Raw genomic sequence first — 21948 nt, forward strand, 5'->3', positions numbered from 1 at the left:
CGCGCCAGCACCACCCCCGTGCCGGCGTCACGTGACGCTTCACCCCCTCCGCCCCGCGTCACGTGGGGGCGCCCGGCGGCTCCCGGAAGTGCGTCACGGGCTCGGGCCTGTCTCCGTTGTCGGCCCGCTCGGAACTTCGGCGCGGCACAAACAGACCGGAGCGGCGGGCGGGGCCGTGAGTGCGGGGCGGGCCGGGCCGGCCGGGCCGGGGCGGCGGAGAGCGAGGCGGGCGGCGGATGGCGGCGGTGGAGCCTGTGACGGGCCTGAGCGGAGAGAGCATGCGGAGCGGCAGGAGCTGGGGCGGCGGGGACTAAGAGCAGGGCTCGGCGGGACGGGCCGAGCGCGGCGGCCCCGGGCGGCAGCCGGCGCGGTGACCTCGTGCTCTGCCTGCCGGGGCCGTTGATAGAAACACCGTTCATACAAACATCGTTCACAGTCCTTTTCCTCTCACGCKGGGCCTGAGGCCGGGCAGCAGCACCGGGCAGGTTAGGGGCCGCCGGCTGCTGTCTGGACGCTCTCATTACTATCCTTGCCCGTCGCCGGCGGGTTGGAATTAGATGATCTTCAAGGTCCCCTTCCAGCACAAACCGTTCTATGATTCTGTGATCGTCCCCAGAATGGGGGAGCGGGGCCTGCTGGGCTTCCTACTCAGCACAGGGCTGACGACTGTCACGATGCGCTGGGGGCACAGTGATTTCCACATGGTTTGGAAACATTTTGAGTGACAGTGCTGTTGAGTAGCTACCCCAGGGGGCTCTGTGCTTGCCCTGGCTCCACCTGGGTGTCAGGCATRCCCAGAAACAGCAGTAAAAGGCAAGCTTGAGCCTTGGGATTTCTGGTACCTYGTGGGAACCAGAAACAAAAGATGACAAAAGTATGTGGGTGCACAAGGGACGTGTTTGTGTTGGCTGTATTCAGGACATGGAGGATCCAAAAGTCCCTGGAAAGAGGATGCTGTTGAGATTGCCACCCTTCTCTGCAGCTACCCCTGTAAAGGCCTTTGGGCACTGAGGAGGAGTGCTGTGGGCAAGAATCAGGGAGCTCCTCCTGCTAAATACTAAACCTGCCCCAGACATGGGTCAGAARTTGCATTTCATTGAGCACCTTCTGCTGTCCTTCCCAAGTGTTTACRTCTGACACCCGCCCAGTCTGGTTCTGCTGTGGGGAGGAGTGCCCCTTCTCTTTGGCCTCTTTCTCCCTTCCCTCTGGCCAGTCAAAATGTTTGCAGTCTCAGCATGAGCTGTGTTGGGAAACTGCTCTGGTGTAAGACACACTTGGGAGAAAGCCCCAGCTGGCGTCTGGATCTGGTACACAGCACAAAGGCAGGGAGAGCAGAGGACAGGGAGGCAGCGTGGCCAGGCTTCCCTGGCTCAGGGGATTGAGTAAGGTYTTGTAGGAGTGCTCAGCTCATCAGGTGCTTCCCAGAGGTTCACCTGGCATCCGGCCAGAATGGCCTTTCGCCATCTCTCCCCCGCAGTGACGCCTACCGTGCCAACGGTAGTGGTGCCAATACCTCTGTGCCCCTGTGCACCCAGGGGCTGAACATGCTGCTTGGATTTGTGTTTCCTGGTGGCAGAAAGTCTCCCATTCGCCTGCTTGAATCCCTGAATAACCTGTGCTTTGCCTGCACTCCCCCAAAACCCTGAGGTGCYTGCAGCAGCCTCAGGCTGCCATCAGTCTGGCAGCTGGAATGGGCAGAGCTCCAGCCCCTTTGGTTTTCCTGCCTGCCATGAGGAATAACTGTCGGCAAAGCGCTCGAGGGAGCTGAGCCCTCAATGAGGCATGAGAGCAGCAGGCTTCTCCTGGAGCAGTGACAAGCAGGCATGCAACTCTGCCTGTCTTCCTCACCGCTTCCTGGGGAGAGGCCTGTCCTTTCTCAGCCCTCCAGGATATTTCTCAGAGCTTGCTTTCACCCTGCCCAGTAATTACACTSTGCCACCCCTTTGGAGGTGCAGGAAGGAGGCGATGGAGCCTCASCTGGCCCTGCACGAATCAGTCACTGCTTCTTGTTTCCCATTTCTTCTGGGTTTTTCACTCTAGAGGCAAAAGAAAGACAACAAAAAATACTTTCCCATGTTTGCTGAGCCCAGGTTAGCTTCTTCAACACCTGTAACTGACTTGGTTAAGTGTCARTGGGGATTGGAATTGTGTGACACCATGCAGTTGGCTTCAGAGGCCTAGCYTGACAAATCATGGCCATGTTCCTTCCTKTGGGGGCCCTTCCCATTCCCTCTGGAGCCAGAAGCACTTCTGCATCCTGGAGAGACCCAGTGTSTGTAGCAGCATGGGGATGACACTGCTGCCCTTCTTTCAAGTTGTTTGGAACTCTGGACAGTGCTCAGCATCCTGGTCTCTAGGTCACTTTGGTTCTCTCTGCTGTGGGTAGCAGGAGTTGTCTGTGCCAGGCAGTTGGGCTGGACTCAGCTTTTCACTTGGCTTCAGTGGCTCTTGGTTGTGAGGGCGGGTTGGCCTGARGAGAAGTGGTTTGGATGCAGCGCCTGTCATGGGGCTGGCTTTGCCAGAGCTGAGGGCAGGATTGGGCTGCTTTGCCCTCTGGAGTCCCTCTTGGTTTGTGACTATGGTCTCACATTTGTGACTACTTGTTGCCCTGAACGTTTCTAGAAGACAAATGGCCTGGTAACCTGGGGTGGCCAGCACAGGACWGGCAGTGTCCTCCCTCTGATGTAGTGCCTCCTGCCACTGGCTGTGCCCACACTGAGTGTGGGGTCTGTGCTTGGTTCATGGGTGAGGGCAGAATAGGGTGTTCCCGAGGGCACAGCTTGCCTCCCACTGAGGGAGAGGCASGCTCCGTGGAGCTGGGCTAGGACAAGATGCTGTTGGGCTCGGCTCCGTGTCCTCAGATGGGAGCTGGGCCGTGGGATGTGTGTGAATCAGTGCACTGGGAGCTGCAGCAGGCAGCTGGCACCTGGGGGTGGGCGGGATCCGTGTGGCTGGGCCCGTTTCCCTGCTGCAAACCCCTKCAGGCTGGTGAGCACTGCCAGGGTCGGGTTGTGCAGCCAGGGCAACGAGGGAGGAAACCTTCCCAGGTCTCTGCTCTCACCGCCTCCACAGAGACACCTCCAGTGGGACTATTTTCTGTAGGTTGTTTCAGCTCTCCTCTCTCAAAACTCTGAGCACCACAGGGTGACACTCATGAGTGCAACGGACTAGCCCTTGTGCCAGCATCTGCCTAACGCTRTAGAGGAGCTGGCTTTGTAGGGAGGGCATGTCTGAGGGGGCAGGGGTGAGCCATTTATGTGCCCCTTTCAGCCTGCTCTCTTCCTGGGGCACGAAGAGCAGAGGTATCCTGTTTCCAGGCCAGGCCCTGCTGACGCTGTCTGTAAACTGTCTGGGAGATAAATATTCAAGGTGCACTCATGCTGGTTAAGCTCCCGGCTAGTGGGCGAAGGGGGAGGAACTCTSCTTTTGCCAGGGAGCTCTGCTCTCATCTGTCATGGGAGACTGTCCCAGACCTGCTTCCTTCTTAGGGTGTTACTGGCTCCTRTTCTGGCCCTGTTACACAGGGCACTGTTTGACTGAAATAGCTGTCGCTCCAAGCTGCGTGATAGGCTCCCCCAGTTGACTCTGGAGGCTCAATTTTGCAGATCCAGGCCTCCTCATGTCCTTGCCCTCAGCTGTGTCTCCAGGTGTTGTTAGCACCAGGGGCTTCTCTGGGCCAGTGTTGCTATAGTGGGAGCCATGAGCATGACACTTGCTTTCCAGGTTTTTAATGCGTGCCACATACTGAAGACCCCCGGTTGTATGCTGGGAGCATTGACAAGCACATGCTTTTGGCAGTAAGCACTGTAGCAGCTGTGATGAGGTAGGTTTCCTCACTGAGCACTGCGTGGGGCTTCCCATAAACACCACGGTGAAGGTCACATAAGGGCACTGGCCCTGGGGCAAAGAGTGGATCCTGATGCTGCTGGGCCTATTCCACCTGCTCCTCTTGCCATGCTCGCTCTTTCCTCTATTTAGGCCACTACTTCCTTGCCAGAGAGTTTGACCACAGAGAGTCGCCAAGATAGCTGGGCCAGGAAGAAAACGTCGCACCCCTGACCCAGACTCCATTACCGACCCCGGCGGGCCGTTTGTGTCCTCCAAACGGCTGAAAATGTCCAGCAGCACGAATGTCCCTGGCCAGAGGAGAGTGTCTCGGGGCCTGGATGATGCYGCCAACAAGAAGAAGCAGAAGGATCGAGCCAATCAGGAAAGCAAGGAAGGTGAGAGCCCCTCAGCAGTGCTGTGGTGAGCAGACCTGTGGTGTCTCAGCCCCACAGCCTGGGAGCCTCGCAGCCATCTGCTGCAGGATAAGCAGATTTGACTAATCGCTTCCTGCAGCTTATGGTAACCCGTGTGATGTGGGATCTTCTTTGACACAGTGTCCTCCCTGGACCTGTAACCTCCTTCYTTTGGACACTACTTAGCCCCGGTGTTGTTAGGAAGGTTGGGTCTGTGGCCTTGTTAACTAAAGTCTGGRGTTGGCCTTGATGATTGTTTATAGATTCAGCTTTTGACTGGATGTGGTCTGTTTTGATCCAGTGGGAGTGGAACTGAAACCTGTGGGTGCTCTTGCAGCTGGAGGCAGTGCTGCTTCTTTCCCATCTGTGTGCTGAGGCCAGATGTTGTGAGGCTGTGACTGGGTGTGCAAGGCCTGCGGGTGGGGCTGGTGCTTTAGCTTCTGAGTCAGGGCAAGGTGTGGCTCAGGTGAAACAGTTGCCGTAGAGTAATTTCTTCTGTAACTGCCATGTATCCTTTWACAAAAATGATGCTTCAGGTGCAGGGAATGCCTGCGGGTAGGATGCCAGCAAGAGTTTCTGTGGCTCTGGAAAGCTGTTTGATTTCTGTGCCTGCTCTGTTATGATTGTTGTAACCTCAAAATCACAGGGTGTTTTATAGGCCAAGGTAATTGAGTGCTTGGTGAGGTCTGTACCAGAGCCGCTGGGCACAGTCCCCAATGTGAAATCCCACGGTGCAGAGCACAGCATTGTGCTTTCTCTCRTGTGGAAGGAGTGCACCTGTGGTAGGGTCTGACTTTCTGCGTCCTCTGACATGGGGGCCTCCTCSGGGGTGGTCGTGCTGCCCCTGCCCCTGTCCCCTCTGCAAGAGGTGGTGAGGGGCTGTAGATCCTCCAGGCAATGCCACTGCTGTGCTTCTCACACTGCCAGCCCCAACAGCACCTTTGCACCATTGGCTGTAGTGGTCAGCAGAAGTTTCCTACTGGTTTGTAGCCAGTYGAGGGAGGCAGTGACAGCCTTCCAGTGTTCTGGAGTGGAGACCACAGTTCCTGTTGCCACTATTTCTCTGCTCCAGGRGAAGGTGCTGTCGCTTTGAGTCCCTTGCCTGGCAGAGCTTACTCTCCTGTAGGGGTAAAGCGGGCCTGGACACACTTAYGGCTGTTGGAGGTAATTTTCTGGGAAGCAGGGATTAGGTGTCAGGTCAGTTTGGTTCCCCACCCTGATCTGGAAGGAAGTTTCAGATGTGTATGTTGGCAGCTTGTGCAGGAATGGAAATGTTAAAGTGCAGCTAGGCCATGTGGTTCTCTGGTTACAGCAGAATTGGTTTGAGCATGACCAAACATCAGGCTCTTTCTGTCAGATCAAGACAGGACTTCTCTGTATGGCTGGGGGCAGGGACCTGGTGCACCAAGCTGGGCCACACAGCTCAGCCTGGGTACCACAAGCTCCACAATGAGATGTGCCTCAAAAAAGCACTGCCTACATGGTGCAGTACGGTTGTGTTGCTCCCACTATCGTATTGATTAGCCTGGGATATGGTGGTATGGCCCAGAGCAGCTGCCCTAGGGCTGACTTCCAGTGGTGCTGCTGGCAGGGCTCTGGGAAAGGAGAAGTGTGAGAAAGCAGAGGAGTGACAGGAGCAACACACACAGGACGAAAGGCCTGGACACAGATTCAGGGTAGAAGTAGGTGATGTGTGAAATTTTAGGCATCAGTATTCTGGCCTAKGTTGTGAGGTGACAGAATGACAGACCTGCCTGCACTCTGCTTCTCTGCCCAYCAGTGTCTCGCCCTGAGCTCAAGCAGGCTGAGACTGCCCAGGAGAAGGACTCAGAGGAGGGTAAGTCAAGGTGTGCACCAGCTGTCAGTGCATGGCCATGGAGTGCCCTTGCCAAGGGATCTGAAGCTCTCACCTTGTTGTTGTCCCACGTCCCAGGCATTGAGCAGAGCTAACCTAAGCACTCCTTTGCCTCAGTGTTTATCTTAACAGGATGTGGCCTTCCCAAGGGTGGAGAAATGTGCACATGGCTGAGAAGGGCTGTCTGCAAGGAAGAGGCCCTGGGCATGTGGCAGGCTGCTTGTAACTGTGGTGTCATGGTGCCACTAGGACACCTCACTGCTGGCACTTGCTCTGCTTCTTTCTGAGCAGGACATCATGCTGGGCTGGGAAGATCCCAAGCTATGTCACCTTGTGGGCAGCATTGCSTGGTTTCTGTCTCAGTCCAGGCCTGCTTTGAGGGCAGAGTGGGACATCCTTATGCCCCAGGTGTAGAACAAACCAGATTGGAATCAAGGTGATTGAAATCACTTTTTTGCCTTGAAGACTTCAGGGCACACAGGGCCACACCTGGAGCCTGGCAGGCACACAGTGAAAATTCTGCCTGCACCAGAGTATCACTGCTGTACTCTTTTCTCCCCAGTTGCAGCATACTTGCCCGGCTGACTGGCCTGTCCATGTTTCAGCYGTGTTAGCCATGCTCACCTGGCAGGAGTACAGTGCTTTGGTGGTTGCAGCTGAGCTGCTTGGTTTGCATATGCAAAAAGGAAGTGGCAATTTCTGATTGTGGTCAGAGTCCACTTAAATCCCCCAGAGTGATTCTGTGGCTTCCTCGTTCCTTGGGAAAGCAGTAATTGCTTCGTCCTTGGCAGGAGCCACCCCTTCTTCCCAGCTGCCACTGCTGCTTGTGACAATGCCAAGAGCAGTGCTGATCTCTCCGGTTCCCACCGGGATTCATCTGCCCTGCTGCAACACGTGCTCTTGTTTGTGGCCTATCTGATGAGGGCAGGTTCCATTTAATAGCCATGATGTGTGTTCTCTRTACTGACCTCCTTAACTGTGTGTGTTTTCAGGCTCGTGTTCCCCAGCCAAGGAGTGGGCACTTCAGGCTCATTCCCCAGCAAGTGGGTGACACTTCCCTCTCTTTTCCTAGAGCTGCTGCTGGATTGGAAGCAGAATGCCGATGAGATCATCATCAAGTTAAACTTGGGCAGTGGAGCTCTGAAGGCAGAGGATGTACATGCTGATTTCACYGACACAGACTGTGTGCTCAAGCTACCAGGTATGGAAATGGAGTGACTGCTGCAGGCATTTCTCCATTGGGACTTGGCACAGCTCTGGGCCAAGCACGGGGTTGATGCAGGCAGACATCAAACTTTTCCCTCAGAGGCAATGCCCTGCTGTCAGCTGGCAMAGCCTCAGGCAACAGACAGGGCTGATAGGAGAGCAGGATAGAGCTGGGGAGGGCAGGAGCTGGCCTCTGTGCCAAGTGAACAAGTGTCCGCTGCCGCGCCGGTGCGTCTCTGTCCCCTGCTTGCTGGGATGGCTGAGTCAGTCCTGGGTATCCTTTGGAAAAGTGACTGTGACACTCAGGGCAGGGAGGCCCMGGGCCTTCCCTCTGGGAAGGAGGCCAGCCAGATGTACAAAGCAAATTCAAGGAAGCTGGCTGGAGCCCTGGAAGGCTCCTGGGGTATGGTGGCAGCCTGCCTGCAGCCTTCTTGGCTCTGAATGAGTGCTTCCTTCATCCTGGGGCAGGTGAAAGGGGGCTGTGGGTTAGGTGACAGCTGCCTGGAGCACTGCCTGAGCTGCTGGTTCCCTTGTGCTTTACAGACGGGCGCCAGTGGAGCTGTCAATTCTATGAGGAGATTGAGGGCTCCTGCAGCAAGATCCAGTGCAAGAAGGGCAACTTTCTCCAGCTTGTGCTTCAGAAGAAGATCCCACTCCATAACTGGTCTTCACTTCTGGTGAGGAGGGGATGATCTGCCTTTTAAGGGAGCTTATGGAGCCCTGGGGAGCTGGGGTGAGCTCYGAGCTCCCTGCTGTCAAGCTGCCTAGGGGCAGTGTGGGGCACATGCTGCATCCACATGCTGCATGAGCCATCTGCCACTGTCCCAGGGAATCCTACCCCGGTTTCTTCTTGCCATGCGTCTCCAGGTTCTGGAGTAAGAGTCCTGGTGCAGTCTGGGAAGGGGAAGTGTGGGTGAGGGGCTCATGGAGAGCCTGAAAGATGCTGCTACCTGAATACCTTCACACTGTGCTTCCATGGTTTTTTACAGAAAAAGAGGAAAGACGGATCCAAAGAACATGCCAAAGGGACCACATGCTGGGAGAATGGGAAAGAGAAGGCTGCTTCTGCAGAGTTGACCCCTGAAGAGCCAAGGACTGAAGGCACAGAACAACCAAGATCCCGGCGGGAGCCCTCCAACCCCAAGCGTGCTCCAGGAAGAAGCGAGGCCCTGGGAGGGAAAAGCCCAGCCAGCCCAGGGACACAGAGTGGCCCCAGCGCCAAGCGGGCAGTATACCTCAAAGTGGCTCCCACTGAGGAGGAGCCGAATGCCAGAGTCACTGGGAACACAGAGTCCAGCAAAGGACACAGTGGGAGGGCCAGCAGCCGCCGCAACGGCAGAGCCAGCCAGGTTGATGCGCCCGCAGCCCTTGCAGAACTCGCACTGCCACTGGAAAAGGTACCTGGGCACCTGGCTGGACAGAGTACCTGTTTCCTCTGCCCCTGTGCAGTGGATGCAGGACCCATCCCTGCCGATATGGTGGGCTCCAAGATGCTGAGGGCTGACAGGAAGACTTGTGGTGGAGGAGAGGGTGAAGTGAGCACCCTGCAGTTGCTGGGCTGTGCTACTAATGGGGCTGAGCTGGGCATGGGATGTGCAGGGAAGCAGGTGGTGTGGCTGGCAGGAGCCACAGTGGGTGGACAGGGGTGATGGTGTCTGTGTTTCACTGTGTCGTTCTGTATTGAAAGGCTGTGGTTTTGGCCAAGGAGACTGTTCCAGTGGAGATGCCGCCTCTTGCGGCTACCACAGAGGTGTTCCCCCACCGTGTTGCCACCTGTGTTGAGAAGAGAATCCTGCAGCCAGGCAGCCCTGCTGAGGCCTTGCGGAGCCGGGACTGCCCACCTGTCCTGGGAGAGAGCTCTAAGGCCATCCCAGTGGCCACCCCTCCCATGGGCAGAGATGGTGAGAAGCGGGACTGGTCCAAGGATGAYGTGGCTCTGGAAGCAGCAGCTGATGGTGAGTGGCCAGAGCCCATGGGGTGAGCCTGGTCAGGAAGGTCCATCTGCTCGGGACCTTTCCTGGGTCAGCTTGCAGCCTCAGTATGCAAGGAAGATAACCTCTCTCTCCGTGGCTTTCCTTGCACAGAGCCAGAGCCTTTTGTAAGCCTGACCTTTGTCAAGAATGACTCATACGAGAAGGGCAATGATCTCGTGGTGGTGCATGTCTATGTGAAGGAGATCCACAAGGAGACATCCAAGGTGTTGTTCCGGGAACAAGACTTCACGCTAGTGTTCCAGACGAGGTACAAGTTTGCCTCGGGATGATGCCAGTTTGCTGTAGACCTCCTGATTGCAGCTGGGCTGCTTGTTTGTTCACCTCTGCTCACTCCCAGTTTCTCTGCAGTGACACAAACTTCCTGCGTCTTCATCCTGGCTGTGGGCCCCACACGGTGTTCCGGTGGCAGGTGAAGCTCAGGTATGACTCCTGTCCTTCTGACACGCACCAGGGCAAGGGAGGTGAGAGTGCAGAGCTGGAGCCAGTTCCAGCTAGTGGTTCTATGCAGGGAATGATTTCTGATTTCTGCATCTGGAGGTTTCACTTGCGTTGTGCTGCACTAGGGCCCTGAGCCTGGTCTGCCTTGGCTGTCTGCTGGCTTGCAGGGGAGGAAATCCCAGTGTCTCCTTGCCTGCAGTTCTCCTCAGCCTGTTCTAGAGCTCTTGGGGACAGAGGCAGACCAGACTGTGTGCCCTTCGGGTGGGATGTGCAGCAGGAGGAAGCCAAGCAGAATAATCTGTCAGGAAAGGGGCCCTCTGTATGTGGACTCTGCTTAGTGTGGAGAGGCTTGAGGGTTTCCATCCTGCTTTGCCAGGGCCTACCTCAGGATCAGTGCTAGCAGGGTTYATACTGCCAGGAGGCCATGGCTCTGCCTTGCAAAGGCTTTGGCATGTCTGAGGCTGCTGCGAGGTCTGGAGCACCTCTGACTTGCTGCGTGCCTTGCAGGAACCTCATTGAGCCGGACCAGTGCACRTACACCTTCACGGTATCTCGCATCGATGTCTGCCTGAAGAAACGCCACAGCCAGCGCTGGGGGGGTCTGGAGGCTCCAGCCACACGAGGTCTGCACCCTGCCTTCTTGTCCTGCCTGCCTGCTGCACCCCAGTGGGGCACAGGCCCTCTACCACTGGCAGCTGCCAGTTGGTGTCGGATCCTCTGGCATGGGATTGTGGGGAAGGAGAGGGGCTGAGTGGGTGCAGGTAGAAGGGATGTGAGGCAAGGTGTGAGCCAAGTGATMGGGGAAGGGCACTGCTGTTCCCCTTGCTCACAAGGAAGAGGGGGAGGAGAGAGCCTGTGTGCAAGTGTGGACTGAGCAGTTCAGCCCTGCTGTGGGCAGCGCGTGGTGCTGCTAACCACAGGCCCACCGTTCCCCCTTTTTAAGGTGCAGTGGGTGGTGCAAAGGTTGCCATGCCTACAGGCCCTACCCCTCTGGATAAGAACCCTCCGGGCAGTAACCAGCACCCCCTGTCCAGCAAGGAAGAGGCCCGAACCAGTGACAAAGAGAAGCCGCGTGTGGAAGATGGGGCTCTGGATGGYGTGGCAGCCCGTACAGCCCCAGAGCATGTGGCAGTGAAGCAAGAGCCACACATTCCTTCGGTGAGTGTGGCCACACTGGTTCTGACCTGGGTAAGGCAAAGAGGGAYACCTCCTCAGTGTCACTCTGGCGACTGGCAAAGTATTCCTGGAGGAGGAGGCACTGCCCCTCAGTCGTAGTTGGCAGCATTAGGGGCAGCTGTTGGCCTGTCTGTCCCAGTCCAAGTGGGAGATGGTGTGATGGCTCCAGTCCTCTCTGAGGGGTTTCTTGGGCTTTGAGTTCCTCTGGTGTTCCCAGAGAGACCCCCAGGGCACAGCACTCATGCCTGCCTCTGCTTTGGCAGCCCAAACCAACATGTATGGTGCCACCAATGACACACAGTCCTGTGAGTGCCGAGAGCGTGGAGGACGATGAGGATGAGGATGAGAAGAAGAAGGTCTGCCTGCCTGGCTTCACTGGGCTGGTGAATTTGGGCAACACCTGCTTCATGAACAGCGTCATCCAGTCCCTGTCCAACACCCGGGAACTGCGTGACTACTTCCATGGTGAGCCCACGCTGGGAGCCCAGCAGAGTTTGGCCACACTGATGGTGCAGCCAGCAGCCACCCTGAGCTCCTACATTTCTTACAGATCGGTCTTTTGAGTCAGAAATCAACTACAACAACCCGCTGGGGACGGGGGGACGCCTGGCCATCGGCTTTGCCATGCTGCTTAGAGCACTGTGGAAGGGCACACACCATGCCTTCCAGCCCTCTAAACTGAAGGTAGGGCCCCTGGCACTGGTGCTCAGCAGGAGCTGCTGWGGGTCCCGGGCATTCCTCTATGAGCACTTAATTGCTGTGCGAGTGCCACAGAGAGCTGCGGGTGTGGGTGGGTGTGTGCGGCCAGGGTTTGTGCATGGGGCAGGCAGTGCTGTCAGGAGTCTGCTGGCCAGCCCTGGTTCCTTGTGCTCCCTACAGGCAATTGTGGCCAGCAAGGCCAGCCAGTTCACTGGCTATGCGCAGCATGATGCTCAGGAGTTCATGGCCTTCCTGCTTGATGGCCTGCATGAAGACCTCAACCGCATCCAGAACAAGCCCTACACAGAGACTGTTGACTCGGATGGGAGGCCTGATGAGGTGAGGGCATTCCTTCCCAAAGTCACTGGGAGAGCAGCCYGTTCAGTTTAGTGAGGTGCTAAGCCTTTTCTTCCTGCAGGTGGTAGCTGAGGAGGCTTGGCAACGGCACAAGATGAGGAATGACTCGTTCATAGTAGACCTCTTCCAGGGCCAGTACAAATCTAAGCTCGTGTGCCCAGTGTGCTCCAAGGTAGGGCAACCCTGGAAGTTCTGTCCCTGTCTTGGCTGTGCCAAAGCAGGCTTCTGACCCTCAGACAGCACAGGCCACAGGGCAGGGCTGGATCTTGGGTCCACTGGATCTGCAGCTCAGCYGCAAACACTTCCCACAACTGAGTGTGCTTTTGTACCTGCAGGTGTCTATTACGTTTGACCCCTTCCTGTACCTCCCCGTGCCCCTCCCACAGAAGCAAAAGGTGCTGACTGTCTACTACTTTGCAAAGGAGCCACACAAGAAGCCCATCAAGGTAATGGATACGTTCTATCCTGGGGAGAGAGCCTGAGAAGGCTCCTGGAGGTGCCCCAGGCAGCTGGTCATGTGCCAGCAGGTTAAGCCCTGKGTTAAGTAAGGGCCCACATGCCTTAGTGTGATGTGACTAATGTGGCACTTTCTCGGTGCCAGTTCCTCGTGAGTATCAGCAAGGAGAACTCCAGTGCCATGGAGGTACTTGACTCAGTGGCCCACAGCGTGCGYGTGAAACCAGAGAACCTGCGCCTGGCAGAGGTGAGAGTGCTGGGCAGATCCCTGCTCTGGAAGGTTGGGCCCCTGCAGTAGGGTCTGGACCGTCCTTTCCCTGGTGAGGTGGTGAGCTGAGTGCAGCATCCTTGAGCTGCTGCTCTTCCCATAGCTCATTGTGAGGCTGAGGTCTGTGGCTCTCTGAGGAGAGGACGCGTGGGGCAACCCTCACACGGCCATGCTCCACTGCTTTCCTGGCAGGTGATCAAGAATCACTTCCACCGCATGTTCCTGCCGTCCCACTCACTAGACACGGTCTCACCGACAGACCTGCTGCTCTGCTTTGAGGTGCTATCCCCAGAGCTGGCCAAGGAGCGCGTGGTGGAGCTTCAGGTCCAGCAGGTAAGAAGGCATATTGGGACTACCTGGGAGGGATGCAGGAAGGCTGAGCTGTGAGTGGGACTGAGCAGGAGGGGCAGAACTCCACACAAGGACAATTAGCTACAGCAAACACGGCTGCCCACCGAGGCTGCCTTGTCCTGCCCAGGTGCCCTTCCCTGTCCAATGGGTCCTTTCTCCTGCAGCGTCCCCAGGTGCCTAGTGGCCCTGTGGCCAAGTGTGCGGCCTGCCAGAAGAAGCAGTTGCCGGAGGATGAGAAACTCAAGCGCTGCACGAGGTGCTATCGAGTCGGTTACTGCAACGTGTGAGTTGGCTTGGTGCCTGGCAGGGAGGGAGAGTATCCTGCTGTGAAGGGCTGGATGGGAGAGCTCTGCCTGCTGAGAGAAGGTGGCATGGGTCTGCCCTTTGGGATGGAGCCAGTTGAACTCCTCATGCTCCCCTTGTCCCCAGCATGCCTGTCTGGTCCTGCACTGCTCCTTCCCAGGCTGTTTAAGGATGTTTGGTTCAGCAGGGCCTGTATGTGTTGCAGGGCATGTCAGAAAACCCACTGGCCAGACCACAAGGCTTCGTGCCGCCCTGAGAACATCGGTTTCCCCTTCCTCATCAGTGTGCCTGAGTCCCGCCTCACCTACGCCCGCCTGGCTCAGCTGCTGGAGGGCTACGCTAGGTGAGAGTTCAGGGAAGGACAGTTCTGCCCTAGAGCTGAGCTCAGCCTTGTATCTGGCCAGCTCTAACTCCCGCTTCCTTGCCCAGGTACTCAGTCAGCGTGTTCCAGCCTCCATTCCAGCTGGGCCGGATGTCACCAGAGCAGGGGCTGCAGCCTCTGCACTCGGACAAGCTGGAGCCCCTGGCCAAAAGCAGCTGTGCAGCAGCCACCTCTGCCTCTGAGCTGGGGGATGGAGACAGGGCTTCCAGCCTCCTGCAGGAGCCCCCACTCTCACCAGCTGTGCCTGAGCTGCACCCAGAGATTGGGGATACTACTACTACTACTGTCCGGAGCAAGGTGCTGACAGCCAGGAGTTCCCTGCTGAGCTTGGATTCGGGGTTCTCTGAGCACATGGAGTCGCAGGGTGACAGCTGTTGTGAGAAGGAGCCATCCTATGAGAAAGCCCTCAAGCCAGAAGGTAAGAGGTGCTGTAGTGCTAGCTTTGTCTGTGCCAGGAGCTCGGGCAATTCTCYCTCCTTGGGATGACCTCCCATCACAGCATCTCTTCTCCCCTTGTGAGCCTGGTCTGGAGACTCTTGGGAACACAGATGAGGCCCTGGGAGCTTTGTTTTGGCAGTGCTGCCTCACCTGAAATGCCTACCTACCCACGCTCTGCCTTGCCCTGGCAAGGCCCAGGGTGTAGAGCAGAGACMTGACGAGGAGAGAGGTTGGAGTGCTGTGTTTCTGTAGGAGGAGTGGGAAGACAGGGGCTGGCAGAAGCCTCAAGTCCCGTGGGAGCAGGGCAGAGCTGGTGCAGGCTGAGCCCCTGGGGGCTGTGAGCAAAGCACTTCCCTCGCTCTGACTCAGCTGCATGGGACCAGCCTCTCGCGCTCGGCTGCCTGGCTGTCACGTTTCCAGACACTCGTCTCAGGATGGCAGCAATGTGCAGTGAAGGGGCAAGGCAGGCAGAGGAGCACAGCTTGCCAGGGGCAGGCGCCTGCTAAAAATAGTCAAGGACACGGGGCACGTGGTTGTGTCCCTTCAAGGCCGTAGCATGTGAGGTGGGGGTGGGGGCGCTGCAAATTCTTGGCCCCTACGCAGGGCAGACAGGCAGKGCCACCACAGATCTGTCCCTGTCTGTTCACAGCTGCCATCCCTGGGTACCAGCACACTCCAGACTCACTGAGTGCCCGTGCCACACAGTTCTACATCACTAAGATCGACGCTGCCAACCGAGAGCACAAGCTGGAAGATAAAGGTGAGCCAGAGCCCTGTAAAGTGCCACCTTCGTCTCTTACAACCTCTGGCAGGGCAGTGGATCTGCCTGGCCAGGGTGCCAGAGCCTGCCTGGCAYAGGGTGAACCCAGGTGTGATGGTGGCTCACACTGGACAGTAAAAGCTGCATGTGACGGGAGGGAAGGGTTCTGCTGCACAGAGCCTCTGCCTAGAAGCTCTTCTTGGGCATGACATTCCTCCTCAGCAAATAGGCCAATTCCTTCCAATTTCATGTATCCTCAGAGGGCCTGTGATCTCTGGGTCTTCTCTTTGTTTGAATGGGATGCCCAAACCCAGTGCTGGTTCTGTGGGTGCTGCTGATGAGAGGGCTATGCCAGGGTTGCGCCCTGCAGGCTGAGGGACTCTGCTGCCCCAGCATGTTGAACCTGGCCAGGGGACACCTGTCCCTGTCTGGCAGCACTGTAGGATCTCTGTATCTAGCTGGGATGGGCTAGATTGCTCCAGCAAGGTGGCCTACTCCAGCCTGTTGAGATATATATGTGAGGTCTGTGCCCCTTCACAGGTGACACCCCCCTGGATCTGACAGATGACTGCTCCCTTGCCCTGGTGTGGAAGAACAATGAGCGCCTCAAGGAATTTGTGTTGGTAGAATCCAAGGAGTTGGAATGTGTGGAGGACCCAGGCTCAGCCAGCGAAGCAGCCCGGGCTGGCCACTTCACCCTGGAGCAGTGCCTCAATCTCTTCACCAAACCCGAAGTCTTGGCCCCAGAGGAAGCATGGTGAGGAAGGCAGCAGGGTGGGTTCCAGCCCACAGGCCCAGGCAGCAGCGGGGGTTTCCCAGGAGCTGCCTGGGCCTGCATGCTGTTTCTGTTGGCAGCCAGGAATGGTGGGTTGGCCTTCCCTGTGCATTGGGAAGGGCTAAGCCAGCAGGAAGCAAAGCTAGTGCTCTGTGCACTGTGCTGTCCTGCCCTTGGCTGAGCCCTCYCATATCCCCTCTGCCAGCTCCACATGTGGGGACTCTGGGGCTGAGCTTGGGCTGCAAGGACCGGGATTCTTCCCATGCCACTAATGAGCACACTCTTCCTCCAGGTACTGCCCCAAGTGCAAGCAGCACCGTGAGGCTTCCAAGCAGCTGATGCTGTGGCGACTGCCCAACGTCCTCATCATCCAGCTCAAGCGCTTCTCCTTTCGCAGCTTTATTTGGAGGGATAAGATCAATGACATGGTGGACTTTCCTGTCCGGTAAGAGCTTGGGGTATKATGTACCTGGGTTGGTACTGCCTGTGCTGACCTGCAGCCTGGCCTACATAACATTGATCACCCTTGATGGTCACCATGTCTGTCCACAGGAGTCTGGACCTGAGCAAGTTCTGCATTGGTCGGAAGGGTGAGCAGCAGCTGCCTATGTATGACCTGTACGCTGTGATCAACCACTATGGAGGCATGATTGGAGGGCACTACACAGCGTACGCCCGTCTGCCCAACGACAAGAACAGCCAGCGCAGTGACGTGGGTGAGGATCTGCCACCTTCGCCACCCCCCTGCTCCTGCATCCATGACTTGTCTGCTTGCTCAACCCTTCCTCCTTCTCAGGCTGGCGGCTCTTCGACGACAGCACAGTCACCACTGTAGATGAGAGCCAGGTGGTGACCAGATATGCTTATGTCCTCTTCTATCGCCGGAGGAACTCTCCYGTGGAGAGACCCCTGCCAGGGCATCCCTCAGACCACCGCACCGAGCGCACCCCCTCTGCTGARGCTGCTGCCAGCCAGGTGAGCACTTGCGTCCCTTTCGGCACTGTTGGAGCTGTAGAGCTTTGAAATGCGCTCAGGTGCCCACGTTCAGGGCCCTGCCTGTCTTTGCCTGCACCCACAAAGCTTGGCACATCTGTGGTGCAGTGCCTGCAGCCCTCTGATACCAAAGAGCTTGCACTGGCTGGGCATTGGAGCCTGTTTTGCCTTGTTCTTGCTGTGAGCTTGGGACAGTCCCTGTCCTGAGGGATCACAGGAGAGCTGCTTTTTGTCATCAGTCTGGGAGTGCTGATGGGAGGACACTGAAAGAGGAAGAAGGGGCACAGCCTTGATGGGGTCTGCACTGGAGGAGGGTTGTGAGGGGTGCAGTAGGATCTGGTTGTGCCYGGGAGCAGTGAGAACTTGCCCTCCAGAGCCGCTTTCGAAGCAGGGTGGGGGACGCTTTCTGCTGGGGCCCAGCTGAGGGCCAAGCCAAGTGCAAAAAAGGCAAATGCCAGTGCTGAGCCAGAGGCCTGGCAGCCTTCACAGGGTGCTGCAGAGAAACCTGCCAGAGCAAGCTCTGTTGCTGGGTGGCCTGGGRGGGAGGGAGGGACTGGGGGTGGGCCAGACAGCAGGGTGCTGGTGGTATGCAGTGGTAGGGAATGGTTGTACTGATCTTTGTATGTAAGTCAGACAGGAAGGCCGAGGCTGGGGCTTGCTGCAGTGCCCATCTGGTCAGCCCCCCTGCATCGTTGTGCTGCAGACTTCCCTCGGTGCTTGGCAACTCTGTGGCYCCACAGGGTCTGAGGACAATGTTCAGCTCATCTCCGGCATGACTGAACATACATGCCCCGAGGGGCCCTTCTGGCCTGGCCTCTCTGCCCCTCTGGCTCATGCTGCCCTTGGCCCTGTGCTGGTTAGGCATCCCAGCTCTGCAGTCTTGCTGGGGACAGGAGCTGTCTCTGTGGCCAAGGGGGCTGTCTGGCATGTTAGTGTCTGCCTGCCTGAGCTGCCTGTTAGTGTCTGTTCCTGTCCTACGGTGGGGCTKCGTGTGTCCTGGAGCAGCTCCACTCACTGGGGGCAGCCCGAGCAACAAGAAAGTTGCACTGCTTTTTGCACACTGGTGGTGAGAGCCTTCAGGGGCTGAGTTGGTACTGAGGCTTACTGTATGCCCCATGGCACTGGGGTTCATTGGGTCACTCTGTGCCACCGGGGCTGATTGGCCCCTGGCAGCGCCAGTTCCCCAGCAGTAATGGGATGCATTGGATCCCAGAGGGGCTCAACAGGTCCCCAAGCACGCTGAACCACCTGCACCCTCCCTGGCACTGGGTGCCCTCCAGAGACCTGCGCCCTGACTGGCTGCTCTGCACGATCACCGTCATGAAGGGCCAATCTGTGGTTGGCTGCCTACGGATAATCCTCCTGGAAGCTGGGCTACAGTTGGGTTGTCAGAGTTCGTACCCACCAAAGCAGAGCTATGACTGGCTGTACTGGCGCTGTGCCTTCTGCTCCTGCTGCTCCAGCTGGCTCTGGATTTGCTGTCATCTGGAAGATCCTGTTGGGATCACAGAAGTTGGGCTGTGACTGGCTGCTGCCTGCTCCCTTGCCGCCAGGACCTACCAATGCAAGTGCATCTGCTCCGTCGGAATCCAGCTGCCAACTTCACTCCTGCAGTGCTGTGAAGACCCTGCCCAGTAGCTGCCCATGCTCCCACCCGCAGAGCCACCCACCGGAGCCCCAGGAGCCCCACACACCGGAGACCCTGAAGAGCCGCGGGGGCGGGCGCGACCGTGATGGTGCTGCATGGGGAGGCGGGCTGGCTGGGCACGGGGCTGGGCTTGCAGGCAGCCGCCTGCCCCGGGGGAAGGCAAGGGGTGTTGCCCATTGTGTTCTCCAAGTGCTGACGCAGGTTTCCACATCGCAGGCTTCTCTGATCTGGCAGGAACTGGAGGCTGAAGAACAAGAGCTGCAGTTTGAGGCGCCCCAAAGGCCTGCAAGAAACTCCTGGAGGCCCYGTGGCCAGAAGCGGAGTCCGGGCACCCCCCAGCATCCAGATGAAGGCTGCATCAGATACTTTGTCCTGGCCACCACGGCCGCAATTGTGGCTCTCTTCCTGAACGTCTTCTACCCGCTCATTTACCAGCCCCGCTGGAGATAGGCACAGGCACGTGGCCAGCTGCAGGAGCAGGGCCGCCAGGGCACGCGCCGTCCTAGGACGTTGTGAGACGAAGACATCGGGCAGCAGCACAGAAAACGCCGGGAAGGACTCGCCAAGGGAACATGGGGCTGTCGGCTCCTGCCTGTCTGCTCCGACATCTCCTATGCCAGCTGGCAGGTCTGTGTGGCCAGCCCGCTGCCTTGCCAAGGCACAGCCCAGAACCAGGAGCTCCTTTGCCTTTCCTTGCTGCCCACTGGGAGCAGGGCAGATCTCATGGCTACCTGCTGCTCAAGAAGAGATGGTGCTGCTGCTGCAGTGCAGCTGGGACCTGAGAGCCCCACCAGCTCATCAACCATCTCTGCTTGGGTCCCAAGAAGGAAGTGGAGACCTGTTGGGAGGCTGCAGCAAGGGCGGGATGCCCTGACATGAGCCCTGGCTGGCCGCCTTTCTCAGCTGTGCTGCTGCAGGAGCCTTGAGCTCCCCCAGGGCTGGYGTGACCCATGGTGGTTGGCCAGCCACTCCGTCCTGCCAGCCTCCTGCTGAGCCTCCTGGTGCCAGCTGCCTGGTGCCAACTGAGCTGGGAGTTGTGTATGGTGTACTCCTGTGCTGGGGCTGGACAGGCTTGTCACCAAGGGCTTGTATGCTTCCCTGCTTTGTCCCAGGCAGCTGCTGGGGAGCCTGGCAATACAGACTGTGGTGCCCAGGGTGAGCACTCATCTCTGTGGGCCACTGCCTCCCAGAAGTCCGTGGGGCTGTGTGCTGGCAGCATCTGGGGAAGTTGGTCTCTTCAGGGGAGTGTGGTGCAGCACCTAATTTGTGAGGGCACAGTTGCCCATGCTGTGGGAGAGCCAAGGGGCCAGGCAGCACAGGTATGACCTGAGTGCATTAATAAAGCCAGGTTTTCCAAAGAGATGCAGCATTCCTGTCCTGTGTGCTGGGACTCCCACACAGAGGCGAGGACTCCACACTGGGGTTGCCTGAGGCCGCTCTGTGACCCAGCTGGCACCAGGACCATCCCTTGGGCTTTGCCGGGTGACTGGTGCACCCTGTGTGGCAGCAGGCTTAGGGGAGAGCTCTGCCTGCCCATGCCATGGGGCACAGGCTGGGCTCCAGTCCCAGCTGTGGAGTGGTAGCCTTGCGGGACACGTGCAGGGTGTGGGGAGCCCAGCGGGCCAGGAGCAGGCAGTCCCCTGGGGGTGGGCACAGGCTGCAGCTCCAACGGTGTCTGACATTGAGACGTGTTGCCCTTGGCTGAATGTGGCTCAGACAGCTCTGGCGTATTTGGGTGTGAGAGGTGACTTCAGAGCCCTGTGACTTTCTTTTCCGTCTCCACTGCTGTTCTGCTGACACTGCCCTCAGCTGTCTTGGGAGGGATGCTTGGCAGTGAAGGGGTTTGTCTGCATTTTAGGCTGGGGCTTGAGCTGGACTCCCCTACCTCTGTCCCACACCCCTCCACGTGCCGAGGTTTACTCTCCTCCCAAGCAGGTTCCCAGCCGGGGAGCCCGGCAGGGCTGTGCCGTGGTCATGAGGTGCCTGTCCTGGAACAGTCGCCTCATTGTCTACAGCCCTGGGTCTCAGCGGCTTCCCCCGCTCACCCACAGCGCTGGCCTCGTGGGGCTGAGTCAGTGCCCGGCGCCGGTGGGCTGACCTCTGCTCCAGCTGGTGCTGGCACCCCAGGGGTTGGGGCCCACAAGCTACTGCCTGCACCTRCCTGCCTTCACCGGCGGTGGGTGGCCAGCAGCAAGGCCTGACAAGGTGCTCTCAGCCCTGGAAATCCCCTCTGGCCCTGCACTGTTCCTTAGCCCTCTGGCAGGTGCTGGCAGCCTGCCCGTGCCCGTCGCTGCTGCCCATGCTGGGATGCAGGGCTCTGCTCTCAGCCCTGGCTGAGCAGCCCCCTGGGGCAGGCGAGTGCTATGGCCTGGCTCTCCTGYTGGGTCGGAGGGGCTGCCTCCGGGGGCCTGGGGCACGCTGCTTCCTTCTGCCCTGCCTTGGGCTTTCTAAGCCCAGGGGCTGCACGTGCTGTATGTGAGGTCCCTACCCTGAGGAGCTGTGTCCCCCCAGGCACTCCTCCAGCCCCCCGGGAGCAGAGAGGGAGAGGGGTGGGCAGGGTGCAAGTCTCCCTCTCATGCCCACCTTCTGCTTGCAGGGACTGCCCCCGGTGCCGTTCGGATCCGGCCTGGCCCCCGAAGGAGCCCCGCCRCTGGCTGCGGAAGGCCTCCCCGAGCGTTTCACCAGCCCCGCCGAGCGCCCAGCCCCCTCCTACAGCAGCATGGAAGAAGTCGACTAGGGTGTTGTGGGGGGCCTGGCCTGGGGGTGCGGGCCAGGCCGGGCACTGGGGGGGGGTGGGGGGGATCAGGGGGATCGGGGTTTGTCCTGCGCTCATTAAACTCTTTGAATTCCACTCGCTTCTGTTGCCTCTATCCCTTGGGATCCTCTGGTCCCTGGTGAGCCAGGGCACCGTGTCTCCAGTGTGGTGTTGGGACCCTCTGGTCCTTGATGCCCCAGGTGCCCTCGTGCTCCCCTGTTCCCTGGTGTGCCTTGGTGCTCGCTGTCCCCTAATATCCCTCAGGGACYAGTGTTTCTTGGTGCTGCTGCCTGGTGCACTCCACAGCAGCAGGGAAACACAGTGTCCTCTGGTGCCTGCTGCCTCTCCCTGTGCTCTGCTGCTGGCTTCATCCTGTTGTCCGGTGTCCCCTGGTGCAAATCCTGCCGCTGTAGTGCCTCGTGTCTTCTCCTGTGCCCTGGTGCTGGTRTGGAAAGAAGTGCAAGTCCCGGAGCTCTAGTGGCTGGTGTGTGATGAAGTGCCTCGTACCCCGCTGCCTGTCGTTGCCTGCTGTCCCCAGCGCCCCGCTCCCCGGTGTCCGGGAGTGCCCTAGTGCCTGGTGTCCCTCGTGGCCGGTATGCCCCATTGCCACGCCGTCTGTCGCTGTCCGTAGTGCCCGGACTCCCTCCGGGTGTGTCTTGTCCCCCCCCGTGCCCCCCACCTCGCCCCGGGGCCGGTGCCAATGCGTTGGGACTGCAAGTCCCGTCAAGCCGCGGGCGGGCGGCGCGACCAATGGGGCTCGGGGGGCGGTACGGCCGGTCGCTGCCTCCGCCGCCGCCCGGTGCCGCGGCGCAGAGAGCCCCGGAGCGGCCGCGCGGCGCCGGCCCCGCAGCCC

General features: G+C 58.6%; 1 protein-coding gene across 8 annotated transcripts; it reads left to right on the forward strand.

Moving 5' to 3' along the window:
- Nucleotides 1-68: 68 nt before the first annotated feature.
- On the forward strand, nucleotides 69-21134 carry USP19 (ubiquitin specific peptidase 19). 8 transcript variants are annotated; one of them, XR_008967055.1, is made up of 28 exons: nucleotides 69-175; nucleotides 3724-3823; nucleotides 3979-4223; nucleotides 7169-7297; nucleotides 7846-7979; nucleotides 8292-8699; nucleotides 8990-9257; nucleotides 9387-9543; nucleotides 9645-9716; nucleotides 10242-10357; nucleotides 10678-10892; nucleotides 11174-11375; nucleotides 11461-11594; nucleotides 11790-11948; nucleotides 12028-12138; nucleotides 12302-12412; nucleotides 12568-12669; nucleotides 12883-13023; nucleotides 13206-13324; nucleotides 13550-13687; nucleotides 13774-14144; nucleotides 14814-14924; nucleotides 15465-15681; nucleotides 15992-16144; nucleotides 16252-16415; nucleotides 16496-16674; nucleotides 18557-19659; nucleotides 20937-20997. XR_008967055.1 is itself a non-coding variant. In XM_057390309.1 (27 exons), exons 3-27 carry the CDS (start codon nucleotides 4115-4117, stop codon nucleotides 21075-21077), a joined length of 4161 nt encoding a protein of 1386 aa, XP_057246292.1. In that variant the 5' UTR covers nucleotides 69-175; nucleotides 3724-3823; nucleotides 3979-4114; the 3' UTR covers nucleotides 21078-21134. The 8 variants fall into 8 exon arrangements, 2 of the variants coding, with proteins under 2 accessions (XP_057246292.1, XP_057246293.1); XR_008967059.1 differs by having other exon boundaries at nucleotides 18575-19659; XR_008967058.1 differs by having other exon boundaries at nucleotides 10684-10892.
- The last annotated feature ends 814 nt before the right edge of the window (nucleotides 21135-21948 follow it).

This window comes from Malurus melanocephalus, unplaced genomic scaffold (genome assembly GCF_030028575.1).
Source record: "Malurus melanocephalus ecotype Western Australia unplaced genomic scaffold, MMel_1.1 scaffold_24, whole genome shotgun sequence".
Classification (NCBI taxonomy): domain Eukaryota; kingdom Metazoa; phylum Chordata; class Aves; order Passeriformes; family Maluridae; genus Malurus; species Malurus melanocephalus.